The 13,125-nt window shown below is 50.1% G+C and overlaps 3 protein-coding genes and 1 non-coding gene across 4 annotated transcripts; 3 read left to right on the top strand and 1 right to left on the bottom strand.

The window, feature by feature from the left end:
- The first annotated feature begins 157 nt into the window (after positions 1-157).
- PV10_02048 (uncharacterized protein) lies at positions 158-4,344 on the top strand. The gene is made up of 3 exons (XM_016366320.1): positions 158-1,158; positions 1,207-3,338; positions 3,396-4,344. The coding sequence occupies exons 1-3, from the start codon at positions 186-188 to the stop codon at positions 4,224-4,226; spliced, it is 3,936 nt and encodes a 1,311-aa protein (XP_016225838.1). The 5' UTR covers positions 158-185; the 3' UTR covers positions 4,227-4,344.
- Positions 4,316-5,948, bottom strand: PV10_02047 (uncharacterized protein). Its single transcript, XM_016366319.1, has 3 exons — positions 5,571-5,948; positions 4,630-5,503; positions 4,316-4,575 (listed from the first exon to the last, which is right to left on the bottom strand). The coding sequence occupies exons 1-3, from the start codon at positions 5,821-5,823 to the stop codon at positions 4,419-4,421; spliced, it is 1,284 nt and encodes a 427-aa protein (XP_016225837.1). The 5' UTR covers positions 5,824-5,948; the 3' UTR covers positions 4,316-4,418.
- Positions 5,949-6,394: 446 nt separating this feature from the next.
- Positions 6,395-9,178, top strand: PV10_02046 (uncharacterized protein; the record flags this gene model as incomplete). Its single annotated transcript, XM_016366318.1, has 6 exons — positions 6,395-7,331; positions 7,940-8,390; positions 8,437-8,602; positions 8,658-8,925; positions 8,977-9,076; positions 9,127-9,178. The coding sequence occupies 6 exons, from the start codon at positions 6,395-6,397 to the stop codon at positions 9,176-9,178; spliced, it is 1,974 nt and encodes a 657-aa protein (XP_016225836.1).
- A 97-nt stretch (positions 9,179-9,275) lies between these two features.
- Positions 9,276-9,391, top strand: PV10_02045. Its single transcript, XR_001622113.1, has one exon. It is a non-coding gene; the product is annotated as a 5S ribosomal RNA (ribosomal RNA).
- The last annotated feature ends 3,734 nt before the right edge of the window (positions 9,392-13,125 follow it).

The raw sequence follows: 13,125 nt of genomic DNA, 5'->3' as shown, positions 1-13,125 counted from the left end.
CACAGGAAAGAAACGGAATGTTGCGGATATGATCAGCGAGTTGGGCCGATATGAGGATGGACGAAACCGATGCTCACGTGACAGCACCTAGATTGATCCTATCATATTAGAAGAGTAGTATTCCTAAAATATGACAGGTATCTCAAAGAATTCTATTCAATAACGCCAGCCTATACACAAACACTATGGCGACTGGAATACGTATCGCTATCGATAGGGGCGGCACCTTTACAGATGCCTGGGCCCAAGTTCCAGGGAGGGCGACGGAAATTGTGCTCAAAGTGCTGTCGCAATGCCCCGATGAATACGATGATGCTCCGACTGAGTGCATCCGACAGATATTGGAAATCGCTTCTGGTGTGGCGATTCCACGCGGAACACTACTAGACCTAAGCCCCGTCGAATTCATCCGCATGGGCACCACGGTTGCCACAAATGCGTTGTTGGAACGTAAAGGCGAGCGTGTCGCCTTGATCATCACCAAGGGGTTCAGAGACATTCTTAAGATCGGCAATCAGGCCCGCCCACATATTTTTGACTTGTCCGTTCATCGGTTGAGCAAATTATACGACACCGTCCTTGAGGTTGACGAAAGAGTCACGATTGAGGGTTTCGCCGAGGATCCGGACCCAAAACCCATCGATGTGAAATTAGATCCTGCATTGAGGATCGGATTGACAGGAGAAGCCGTCCGGATCTTAAAGGTCCCCGACTATGACCAAGTCCGACAAGACTTGACTGTTCTGTGGGATTCAGGATGTCGAAATCTGGCCATTGCGATGATGCACTCATATACATTCCAGGATCACGAACTTGAGATCGCCGCTATCGCTAGAGACTTGGGTTTCAGAGTCGCAGTGTCCTCCGAACTACAAAAAATGGCTAAGCTCGTGCCTCGAAGTCAATCTGCTGTAGCAGATGCCTACTTGTCACCCATTACAGATGATTATCTGGCCGCCTTTCGCAAAGGTTTCAAGGGACAACTGGAGGATGAGCACGGCAGCAAACTGTTTCTCAATCAGTCAGATGGAGGTTTGACTGCTTTCAACAACTTCACCGGTCTTCGTGGTATCCTGAGCGGGCCTGCAGGTGGAGTGATTGGTCTGTCGAGAACGTGCTATGATGCGAGAGAAGGAACTCCAGTTCTCGGCTTTGATAGTAAGTCGCCTCACTTCCACACCGTGCCAAAATATTAACACCAAGTAGTGGGCGGTACAAGTACCGATGTAGCACGCTACGCAGGATCCCTCGAGCACATCTTTGAGAGTACGATTGCTGAAGTCACCATTCAGACTCCTCAGTTAGACATCAATACAGTCGCTGCTGGTGGAGGTTCAATACTCTCGTGGGAGAACGGCCTGTTCAAAGTTGGACCAACTAGTGCTGGTGCCAACCCCGGCCCAGCATGCTATGGACGAGGTGGCCCACTGACCGTCACAGACGCCAACTTCTTCTTAGGAAGAATAATTCCTGATCTCTTTCCACGCCCGCTTGACTTGGAGGTTGTCAAGGAAAAATTTCAGAGCATCACCGACATCATTAATAGAGAAAAGGATGGAAATACCAAACTTACCCCTGAGGAGGTTGCTATGGGGTTCTTGTCAATCGCCAATGCAACTATGACCAGACCGATCAGAACTCTCAGCGAGGGTCGGGGGTTTGAAACAGCCAGCCATAACCTTGGATGCTTTGGAGGCGCTGGTGGCCAACATGCTGTCGCTGTCGCTCGTGATCTGGGTATCCAACAGGTCATAATCCCCCGCTATTCAAGCATACTTTCAGCATATGGAATGGCGCTCGCAGATGTGGTCGTGGAGAATCAAGAGCCTGAGGCCCTAGCATTCTCTGAAGAGGCTCTGGGAAAACTGCAAGATCGATTTGACCGTCTTGCAGCCGAAGGTACGAAGAAATTGATCGCACAAGGGTTCCAAACGGATCGAATCCAGCATGAAAACTTCTTGAACATGCGATACCACGGTAGCGATACAGCGTTGATGATCCAGAATCCTGGTAGTATCTCCGATTTTGGCAAAGCATTCACTGAACGCCATCAGCTGGAATTCGGCTTTGTTCAGCCACGGGATATTCTGATAGAGGACGTCAGAGTGCGCAGTGTTGGAAGAGGTGCTGATCTGGAGTTGATCAACCCGTTTGAAGAACTTCGACGGGTTCAGGCCACACCCCCAGCAACGCCCATTCCGCCTTCTTCCACTCGAAAAGTATACTTTGAGAATCAAGGCTGGACCGAAACAGGACTGTACTTCCTGGGCGATTTGCCTCTGGGAACGAGAGTGAAGGGCCCAGCGATTGTCGTTGACAAGACGCAGACAATTGTTTTGGATCCATCCAGCGCAGCTGTCATTCTCTCAGAACATTTGATCCTCGACATTCTTGATGTTGAGAAACAGGAAATATCAACTGATGTCGTTGATCCTGTTCAGCTTAGTGTGTTTGGTCACAGGTTCATGAGTGTCGCCGAACAAATGGGCCAGACTATGCAAAAGACATCAATCTCTGTCAACATCAAGGAACGTCTTGACTTTTCTTGCGCCGTGTTTTCTGCAGACGGTGGGCTTGTGGCGAATGCTCCTCACATTCCCGGGCATTTGGGATCTATGAGTTATGCCATTGCCTACCAAGCCAGGCTCTACGGGCCAGGCGAGTTGAAGCCTGGTGACGTATTGTTGAGCAATCATCCATGCTCAGGTGGAACCCATCTGCCTGATCTCACGGTCACCACCCCAGTGTTTGATGACGAGGAGAATCCAACCAAGATCCTCTTTTTTGTGGCAAACAGAGGTCACCATGCGGATATTGGGGGCATTCAACCTGGTTCGATGCCTCCACATTCAACTGAGTTGTGGCAAGAAGGTGTGGCTGTGGAGACATTTAAGATGGTGAAAGAGGGCAAATTCGACGAGGAAGGCCTTACACGAATTTTGTTTGACATCCCTGGCTCTTATCCTGGATGCTCTGGCACGAGGACGCTCAGAGACAACATTGCCGATCTCAAGGCCGCTATTGCAGCGAACAACCGTGGAATCCACCTTATTACCGCCCTCATCAAGGACTACACTTGGCCTGTCGTACAATTTTACATGGATGCTATCCAGAACAATGCAGCACAGGCCGTTCGTCATTTACTCAAGGACTTTTCGAAGCGATTCGAGGGTCAAGACCTCCAGGCCGAGGACCATCTAGATGATGGAACCCCTTTGGTCTTACAGATCAATATTGACAGCGAGTCTGGAGACGCCGTCTTCGATTTTACCGGCACAGGGCCAGAGCATTATGGTAACTTGAACTGTCCTCCTGCAGTTATGTACTCTGGAATCATGGTAAGTTCAAAGTTGGACTCGTCGTTCGCCGACACGATGCTAACCAAGCAATCATAGTATTGCTTAAGATCAATGATCTCGACGGAGATACCGCTCAATCAAGGCTGTCTTCTGCCCATAAAGCTCAAGATACCACCAAATACCATCCTCTCTCCATCTCTAAAAGCTGCCACAGTTGGATCGAATGTGGAAACGTCGCAGAGAATTGTGGACTTGATTTTCAAAGCATTCCAAGCCTGTGCAGCTTCGCAAGGAACTTGTAACAATCTGACCTTTGGCTACGGCGGCACTGATCCAGAAACCGGTAAAGTCGTCAAAGGCTTTGGGTACTACGAAACTATCGCTGGTGGTTCAGGGGCTGGTGCCGATTGGGAAGGTGAGAGTGGTGTACATACACATGTGACTAATACCCGAATCTCCGACCCCGAGATATTCGAGCGTCGGTATCCTGTCATCCTGCACGAATTTTCGATCCGAGCTGATAGTGGTGGGGCGGGCCTTCATCGCGGAGGAGATGGCTGTGTTCGTGATATCGAGTTTCGAATCCCGATGCAGGTCTCGATTCTTTCAGAACGGCGAGTAGTTCCGCCCTACGGCATGGCTGGAGGCAGCCAAGGGAAGAGAGGAGTTAACCTCTGGATTAGAGGAGATCCCGAAGACGGTACGACAAGAACGATCAGCCTAGGAGGCAAGGCAACGGCAAAGATGAATGCCGGAGACAGGATTATCGTGCTCACTCCAGGTGGAGGTGGATATGGACCTGATCCGACCCGACCGGAGAGGAAACAAGTCTTTGGAGCATTCAGGATTGGTGACAAGTTTGCAAAGGCAAATGCCAGAGGCAGCGGAAGCGTGGCTCAGAGGGAGGCGACTGCTACGGGTAACTAGGAAGGTCTGATGAGGGAGGACCTGCTGTTGAGTTGTGTTGTTTCGTTGGCACTCAAACTTATGAGCATATAGCAGATAGCTAAGGACTGAGCATTTATGGAATTGTGTATCATCAAAACAGTAGTGATTTCATGTCAGTATAGTTGTCCGAGTTCTTCGCTACTCACAAGCTCAGACCAATCCACATCAAGTCTAAGGGAAGTCTTTGGCTTCGATGCGCTCTGTGTTTCCAGGAATCATCATAGGCAGGGCATTGTTCCACCTCGTCCACCGTCGACCCTCCCAGACGTCTTCAACGGGAAGTTCACTCTGCAGCGCCTCTGCGTTGATCTCATTTTGTTTCCAAACCCTGTAGAAATGAAGATTAGACCTCACAATCTGGACAATGAGACTGAATACATACCTCAGAATGTTTTCTCCAAGCAACTTCCGAATCTGCTCGTCCGTAGCTCCTCTGCTCATGACAGCCTTGATGAGCTTTGGGTAATCGCTGACTGAGCTGATGCCGTTGGCCAGGGTAACAGTACCATCAAAGTCTCCACCGATCCCAACATGATCCCATCCTGCTAGCTCCACCACGTGCATGATATGATCCACGACTGTCTCGATATCTGCAGCTTCAGGATCCGAGGCGTTCAAGAAGCGCTTGACAAACATAACCATAAGGACACCGCCGTTGGATTTCAACTGCGAGATAACATCGTCAGGGGCGTTGCGATAGTCCTTAGCTAATCCATAGCAAGTACTGTGGCTGAACATCACGGGAGAAGTTGTGATGTTCATTATGTGTCGCATTGACGCATGGGATGTGTGCGAGAGATCTATCATCATCCCTAGCCTGTTCATCTCGCGTATTGCTGCGGCACCGAACTCGCTCAAGCCAGCGTCCTCTCCAGTCTCGGTGACTGTCGATGCTGCCGTGGCAAAAGGGTTATCGCAGTTATGGGTCACTGTAATATATCTTACCCCAGCATTGAACAGCTGCCTGATGACAGCAATCGAAGACCCAGCTTGGTGCATCCCCTCGGCTCCGAGCATGGAAGGAATCTTGCCTTTGCGAAAGGCTTTGAGGACGCAATCTGCCTTGTCGCAGTAGTGAAGGTCATCATAGTATGCAATCATGCGCTTAGCCACATCAATCTGCTCCAATGTATCCCGTACTGAATGCGTGGGATCGTCAAGATTAGAGACTTCGGGACATTCGACAAAGACAGACCAAAACTGGCCACCAACTCTACCCTCCTTCATCCGCTGAAGATCCGTGTGACTCGCGAGACCTGGAGTCAGATCATATTAGCACGCACGCTTTTGAGAGCAAGTCAAAAATTGGAGCTTGATTCCTACCTTGTTCAAAACGGAATTGCTCCGGGTTATAGATCTTGTTCTTCAACTCCAATCGAACAAGATATGGCAAGTCATTGTGGCCATCGATTAATGGCGTTGATGCCATAACATGCAGGACTCTGCCATCAAGGTCTCGGGAGTTAGTCCTCAGGCTGGGGTTTCCACTTGTTGCAAACCAAAGTCCAGTCGCTGCCACTCCTATGGCGGCTACGTATTTCCACAAAGATCTCGATTGACCCTGTTTCTCTGTCATAATGCCGTTGACAAATTGTCAATAATCATATGACATGAGAGCTTTGAAGCAAGAAAAGTCCTTTACAAGCTGCGTAATTGATACAAGTACAAAGATACGCTGGCCTTAAGCCGCTGTGTAGCACTACTTTCGAACGGATAAGCCAGGACAAATTTTAGCCTTAACTATCTGGAAGGGTCGGATTTTCGCGGGAGTTCTAAATATCACGTGATATTGTTCCCTCGCGGCATCGGCTTGCTGCATCAGGTAAGCCTGATCGGTTATCTATTGCCGATGGATCGGATACTTGATAACGAGACGAGGAAAGCGAAATATGTACCTAAAGATGTGAGAGGCGAAAAGATCGATCTGATACAGGTTTTCGGAAAGCTTCCTAACAGCAACCGGTGGCACTCTTCATATCTACCAGATATAGCACATCAATAGCGCCTGGCGTGGGATTAACATCGTCTTGTATGCTTGTCTACTCGTAGACGAGGCGCCGAGTTTGCCTAGTCTTTGAGGCTCGTCAGAACATGTATACTGCCTGATTCAACATTGTCTCAATCAAATCTCTGGGGTGATCGAGATCATGGTTCCCAAAGCCGACATTCTCATGATCGATTCGACTGTCCAGGTGATCGACGTGGAACGGCGAGCAGCATTGGCAGAGAAATTCAATCTCATCTACTATGACTGCGAAAACACCACCGAGTTCATTCAGCGATTGCAGCCAGGAGGGCCTTACTCCAAAATTGTGGCTATTCTGCGCAATGGATGGCTCAAAGCCGGCCCGCTAGCCCAACAGACGCCATTTGCATCCGAAATAGTACCCCATTACCCTCCATCATTGAAACTCATTTGCTGCAGTGGTCACGGACACGATGCTGCTGATGTAGATGCTATAAAAGCGCGGGGCATCTGGTACTGCAACACACCAGATACATGTACAGAAGCTGTGGCGAACACCTCTCTCTCTCTAGTGCTTGAGTGTTTCCGTTTCTTCACCTACGCTCAATGGTGTGCACGAAATGACTGGCTTTCAAGCCGGGATCTGGGTCTCAAGGCTGTCGACCCATGCGGTAAGGCGTTAGGGATTGTTGGCATGGGTGATATTGGGCTTGCCATAGCGCAGAAATGCGAATCCGCGTTGGGCATGAAGATTCACTACCACGGACGAAGGCGCAAACTGGATGCCGAACGTTTGTTGAAGTATGGAGCTTCGTACCACGAGAACCTGGATGAGATGATATCTATGGTCGATTGTGTCGTGATTGCGGCTCCATACAGCAAAGACACACACCACTTACTGTCGCGTGAGCGACTTTCACTTGCCAAGAAGGAAGGGCTTCGTGTTGTCAATATAGCCAGGGGAAAGATGATAGACGAAGATGCACTGATCGAAGCGCTAGAGGATGGGCGAGTCGTGGGAGCTGGCCTCGATGTCCATGCCAACGAGCCGGGGATCAACCCAAAACTAAGGGACAATTGGCGTGTGACGCTTCTGCCTCACATTGGAGTTTGTTCACGTACATCATGGGAGAATTTTGAAAGGGTCAATTTGGATAACGTGGAAGCGTTCTTCAAAACGGGGAAACCGTTAACCCCCGTTACATAGTTCAGGAGCCTGGTTTAAGTCTCTTCAAATGTGACCAAGGGATTTCTGCCATATAACTATGTCATCGTCCAAGGCGCATCTAATACCTCGAAGTAACGCCCAGTCAGAACTTCACAAACCTTGAAGTAGATGCAATATTAACCCTATGGTGGAGATTTTGGCAGAAGCACTGCCGACTTCCGATGGGGATCGGCTCATCAAGTAAAGCGTTGGATTCTCGGCAGATTGGACAAAGCCGAGTTATCAAGAACCGAGTTATCAAGAAACTAGTGATAATCGTCGTTGCAAACCGAGTTGACCGACCTTTTCCAGGTGGATGACTGTCGCCCGGGACTTCTCGCCTGGGCCAACAACTGAAGCATTTTCTCGTGCTTGCTTGTGCGTATGGCACATTTTGTATAGCGATCAACGTGAATACTCAACACTAGTTACCCTTGACTCGGCCATACGCAGATATGTGTACGTTGTTGCAGAGAGAAGTTGATCTTGACCCGGACCCGAAAGCTAACCTTTTACTAGCATCTTTCCTGGTCATTGGCGCCGGGGTCATCGGACTGACAACTGCTCTGGAACTCCGGGCGCGACATCCGGAGGCTCGTATCAATATTGCAGCAAAATATCTGCCTGGCGACTCAGCTCCGGAGTATACCTCTGCTTGGGGAGGAGCAAATTGGTTTCCGGCTTCTAACGATAACGGTCGTCAGGAAGACTGGGACGCCATCACATATAAAAAATTCCGTCAGCTTTCATCCACATGCCCTGCTTCCGGCATCTTACCGATGAACATAAGGTTCCATTATGATAGACCAATTGACGAGGTCGGTATCAAAACACCAGCCACGGGAAAGCTATGGTTCGAAGACCTGGTGGGCGGGCTGACCAAAATACAAGGCGATGCCTTGCCCGAGGGAACGGCTTTTGGCTTTGAAATGGCAAGCTTTGTGATTGATGTACAGAAGTATCTCCCCTGGTAAGTTGGAACTTACTCGTGAAATCTCGACGCTCATGGATTCCAGGTTACAAGCCGAAGCAGAGAGGCAAGGGATTAAGATTTACCGCAAAATCTTTCACACCATCCAAGAAGCATTGTCTTTTGACTCGCAAGCAGTAGTGTTCAACTGCACGGGAATCGGCTCGATGACTTTGGGAGGTGTCCAAGACAACACTATGTTCTCTGCCAGAGTACGCCTATGCTCTCTCGACGTTGGGGATAATGCTGATTGATCCCATGTCGCAGGGGCAAATTCTCCTGGTAGAAGCGCCAAAAGAACCAATCCAGAAAATGTATTTCCGAGCTCCGCACCGTGACGCTGATGCAACACACATCTTTCCACGTGGTACTACAGGAGGAGTCATTCTTGGTGGATGCCGTCAAAAGGACAACTGGAATGGTGAAGCCGAACTTGCCTTTGCAGAGGTCATCAAGGCTCGATGTTGTGCTTTAGTTCCTCAGCTTGGACGTCCAGAGGATCTGAGGGTGGTGAAGCATGGAGTAGGACTCCGGCGTAAGATCTATTCCTGAGACCTTGCGAGTAGACAGACTGATCCCAAGACAGCTGGTCGGAAGGGCGGAGCTCGTATCGAGGCCGAGAGGTTTGACAACAGACTCGTCATTCACAATTATGGTGCTGGAGGAACTGGATTTCAAGCCTCGTGGTGAGTCAGCCGCCTTTCATCTCTTTGGAATGCCACTTGACAAAATCTAGGGGGATGGCGCAGTACGCCGTAGATCTTGTCCCGCCGCGAGCTCATCTGTGATCCCTATCGCTGTTGATGGACAGGGCGTGGGCACTTCTGCAGCAACCACCGTCACCAGACGATATATCAATCATGAGTCTCGAATTTGTATTCGCAATCGACCATAGGATATGGAAAACAGGACTTCCCGTTCGCTCAGTCATACTTAAGCCATATGCCGACTCGTTAGTAGTAAAGTGGGTGACCATTTGCGAATCCGAGCTGTTGATTGTTTTTGGTTTTTTACCTTTCGATTTTGGGTCGTGGTCGTTGCAGAACAGCGCCAGTTCATTGTTGACCTACCTAGTATTCAACATTCGCTGCAGAGATCCATAATTGTCAGAATATTGCCCTAGATAGACAAGTCCAACCTCAATGTTTAGTGTTGAAGATGAGTTGCCTGAATCATGGACCTAGGTATCACAACGATCCACGTGATGCATGACCATCAGGTGCGAAAGTTGAAAGTGATGCTTCCCTTACCGACTTTGAGCCACAGTTCTCGCATCTGTGATGAGTGGCGCCAAATGTAAACCTGTAACGACGCGTAGGATCTGAGGCGCCCTGTCCTCGATGCAAAGCTTGAACCTGAAACAAGGCCGAACCATCCAAAATGTGCATCTACGCGCTGGCCATTGGGTCGCCTTTTCGTCTACGAATAGAGGATGCAAGCCGACGTCAGGCTACCAAATAACTAGAAGATGTCGTATATTGTTCCGGTGAGGAGTGGAAACAATTGCTCACATCACATCGTATTATTGGGCATCACGGACCAAACAAGCCAAAGAATGCTGGGCCAATCTTTTTTTACGCCATTCGGGACCTTGCATAAGCATCGACCAGAGTAGGCGAGTTCAGAAATCCCGGGCCTGGATTGGAGGATATGATGCCCTTGCAGCGTCGGATAAGCGCCCTAACTCCTCCACTAAACATCCCAAGATGATGCTACGGCATGGTTCGTAGATACCCCTACTCTCCCTGACTAATTCCCAGCGCTTACATACAGTAAAAGACGATCTCAGCCATTCATCACATCCTGAGGCCATCGTCCCCAGATTAGCGCTGCATTCGCTCCATGTACAGGCAGGCCATGTTGCCCAATCACCCTACACCTCGAAACGCCTGTTGCTAACATTACACAACCACACAGCAATAGCCATGCTCAACACGGTGCTTCTAGTGACATGCCCAGAACTAAAGTTCCCGTCCAAAGGGTTGCGTGTGAAATGCTGGCTGTTCAACTTGTGGTGTGTGTTTTCACCGACTATGGGACATATCTAGATGACCTCTGCGATTCGTCTGTTCCCATGAACCCTGGACGCTACCGACTTGTCTAGGCTGATGATACTCGAGTTCGACTATTCTTATCCACAAGCGCGAGAGAGAATAGTGTCTGAACCTCAGGTCCCAAAGTATATACACTTGTTTCTGTCTCAGTGTCACCGCTGCCACACATAGCCGCCGTCTCAACCCTCGCGCTCAGCAGTCCCAGAGGCGGGCTCTCTTCATCAGCACCAACGAACCCAATTGACAAACACTGCTCTGAGACTTGACCTCAGATACTAATACTTTGTTCCTCCGTCATCAGTCTATTTTGAGAAATCCTTGGTTGCCACCTCATCCTACAACCAAATCCCTTCCGGTCTGCAGTCAGTGGCTGTACCGCCCTCCATGGCCTCAGTTATCGAAGGAATCTTGTCCTCGCGGCGGAGGAGGTCGCGGTCACGATCCGAGTCAGGCAAGCAGTTACATGCTCGTTTTGGAGACAACGGCATCTCCGCTCCTCAGACTGGTGGATGGAGCCAGCAACACCATGAGGAGGATGGGGCTACAATATATCAGCCTCATGGTAGTCCCGACAGCCAGAAGACTTTGGTCAGTGATTCGACAGATGCAGGCTACGACCCATGGCGGGAAAAGATTGAAAACATCATGCAAGTGGTCCGGGCACAAAGGTTTTCTGGAACACCCATGATAAAGGAGGTCAATGGCCAGATCACTATCACCATTCCAACAGAATCGCGACCCGAAGGCAAACAGGCTCACATCCCTCAAGCTGCAGCCCAACAACACTATTTCAAACCACTCGATCAGGTTATCAGCGTCGAGTCTCGGCCCGCGTTGCCTCCACTTTCCACATCTGGTGATGATGTTATCACAGTCGAAGCACGAGATGTAGTACATCCGTATCGCACGACTTCTCCCATTGTACACACACAGTCTCCAGTCTACGACGATGTCTCCACATTCTACACCCGCGGTGCCTATGCTGATCGTTCTTTTGGGCTCGCTCGGCTCCCTCATATCCAAACAAGTGTCCCTCCCAGTCGGTCTCAACCGGCTTCAGCACTGTCGATGCTTAGCCCTGTACAGGAGAAGTACAATGGTCAAAGCGAGTCCAACAATGCATCACCAATGGAAAGTACGCCCATTGCCCAAAGAATGATTCCCTCGGTGCCACAATGCCAATCAATCGCTGCAAAGATGGCAGACATTGAGACTCTGACACAAAGCCTGGAGAGGTTTCGAACTCCCTCTGCTACACCCCTGTCGCAAATTGTCAGCCCAATAGAAAGCTCGGACTCGGACACGGATAAGCCTTGGGAGATGAACCGCGTGCCTACTCGACCTAGCTCCAGGGGGCCAGGCATCGGCGATGTGGCCTATATGCGGTGCAGTTCCAGAGGCCCGGGGGAACGGCGACCTGAATCTCGAAATGGTGGAGCACGGTCGAGATCGCGAGAACCTGCGCATCATGCTAGGTCGGTTGAGCCAAGAGGTCGTAGTCTTTCCATTGATCCCAAGGAGAGCCGAGCCCTGAGCCGCGAGCCGAAGCGGCACCGAGAACAGTCAAGAGGTCGAAGTAAAGACGTTGGTCCTACTTCTCGTGCCCAGTCCCGGGAGCCTCGACGGTATCGTGGCGAGTCCGTCGACAAGAAACTCGGAAACATGGAGACCCTGGATTCTTTCGAGCAGCAACAAACAAGAGACCGTACACCGATGGCGATTCAGCGAATCTCAAGTCCCGAGAGCGGGCACCGTCGTACCTTTTCCAGGGACAACCTTGATGTTATTCATCGTGCATCACCAGTTCCGGCCGCACGGCGAGCATTCTCACGAGACAATGTGCGTCGGAGGCCACTGTCGGGCGAATTCACTCGACGTGCAGCTTCAGTTGGGCCTGCCTTGAGGAAAGGCAGTCCCGAGCAGAACAACGACAATGTCCCGATTTCGAGGCGAGGCACACCGCTAATCTTCCAACATGGACGATTTGTCCTCGCAGCTGATGAGTCGACATTGGGGTCTTCTAGTGGATCTGGCTCGGAATCGAGTGGCGTCGACGACGAAGACGACATGGACGCACACCGGAGTTCTCCTTTCACGGCTGATGATCCTGGTTTTGATACGGAGGCGACAGATATTGACACTGAGACTGATGATGCGTATTACACCTCACGCAAAGGCTGGAATGGCAGGGCCACAACTGGTGCGACAGGCAAAGGACTTTATGGCGACATTGAGATCGACTACAAAGCCATTGCAAAGGATGTTGAAGCGGACCAGGCTGTCCCTCGAGATATGGGAGGGATCAACATTGGAGGGATAAAGGTCAACATCACCAAGGTTAGAACCGACAAGGTCGATAAGACGAAAGAGAAGGAGAAAGAGAAGGAAAAGGAAAGGAAGGAAGCAAGCAAGAGATGTGTCACCACAGATTTGGTGCCAACAATGGAGGATCTCTGGGGGTGAAAGGTGTTGTCGTCTCACTGTTTAGTAAAGCATCTGGCTATGCCCTGCTGAGAAGAAGATGTACAGTGGGATCACTATGTTAGACTGCAAAGTAAGTTTGGAGGAGAGGCTCAAATTTGTATCAAGATCCAAATTGACTTCCTTCGGGAGACTGGTTGCTATAGGGTGCTACATGAAGGTAACTAGGATCGGTTCGGAGACAGGTGCAGCAGCTGAAT

Source organism: Exophiala mesophila (assembly GCF_000836275.1).
Source record: "Exophiala mesophila strain CBS 40295 unplaced genomic scaffold supercont1.2, whole genome shotgun sequence".
Taxonomy (NCBI): Eukaryota; Fungi; Ascomycota; class Eurotiomycetes; order Chaetothyriales; family Herpotrichiellaceae; genus Exophiala; species Exophiala mesophila.
Note: the sequence above shows the minus strand (reverse complement) of the source record. Positions and strands in the feature narration are given on the sequence as shown.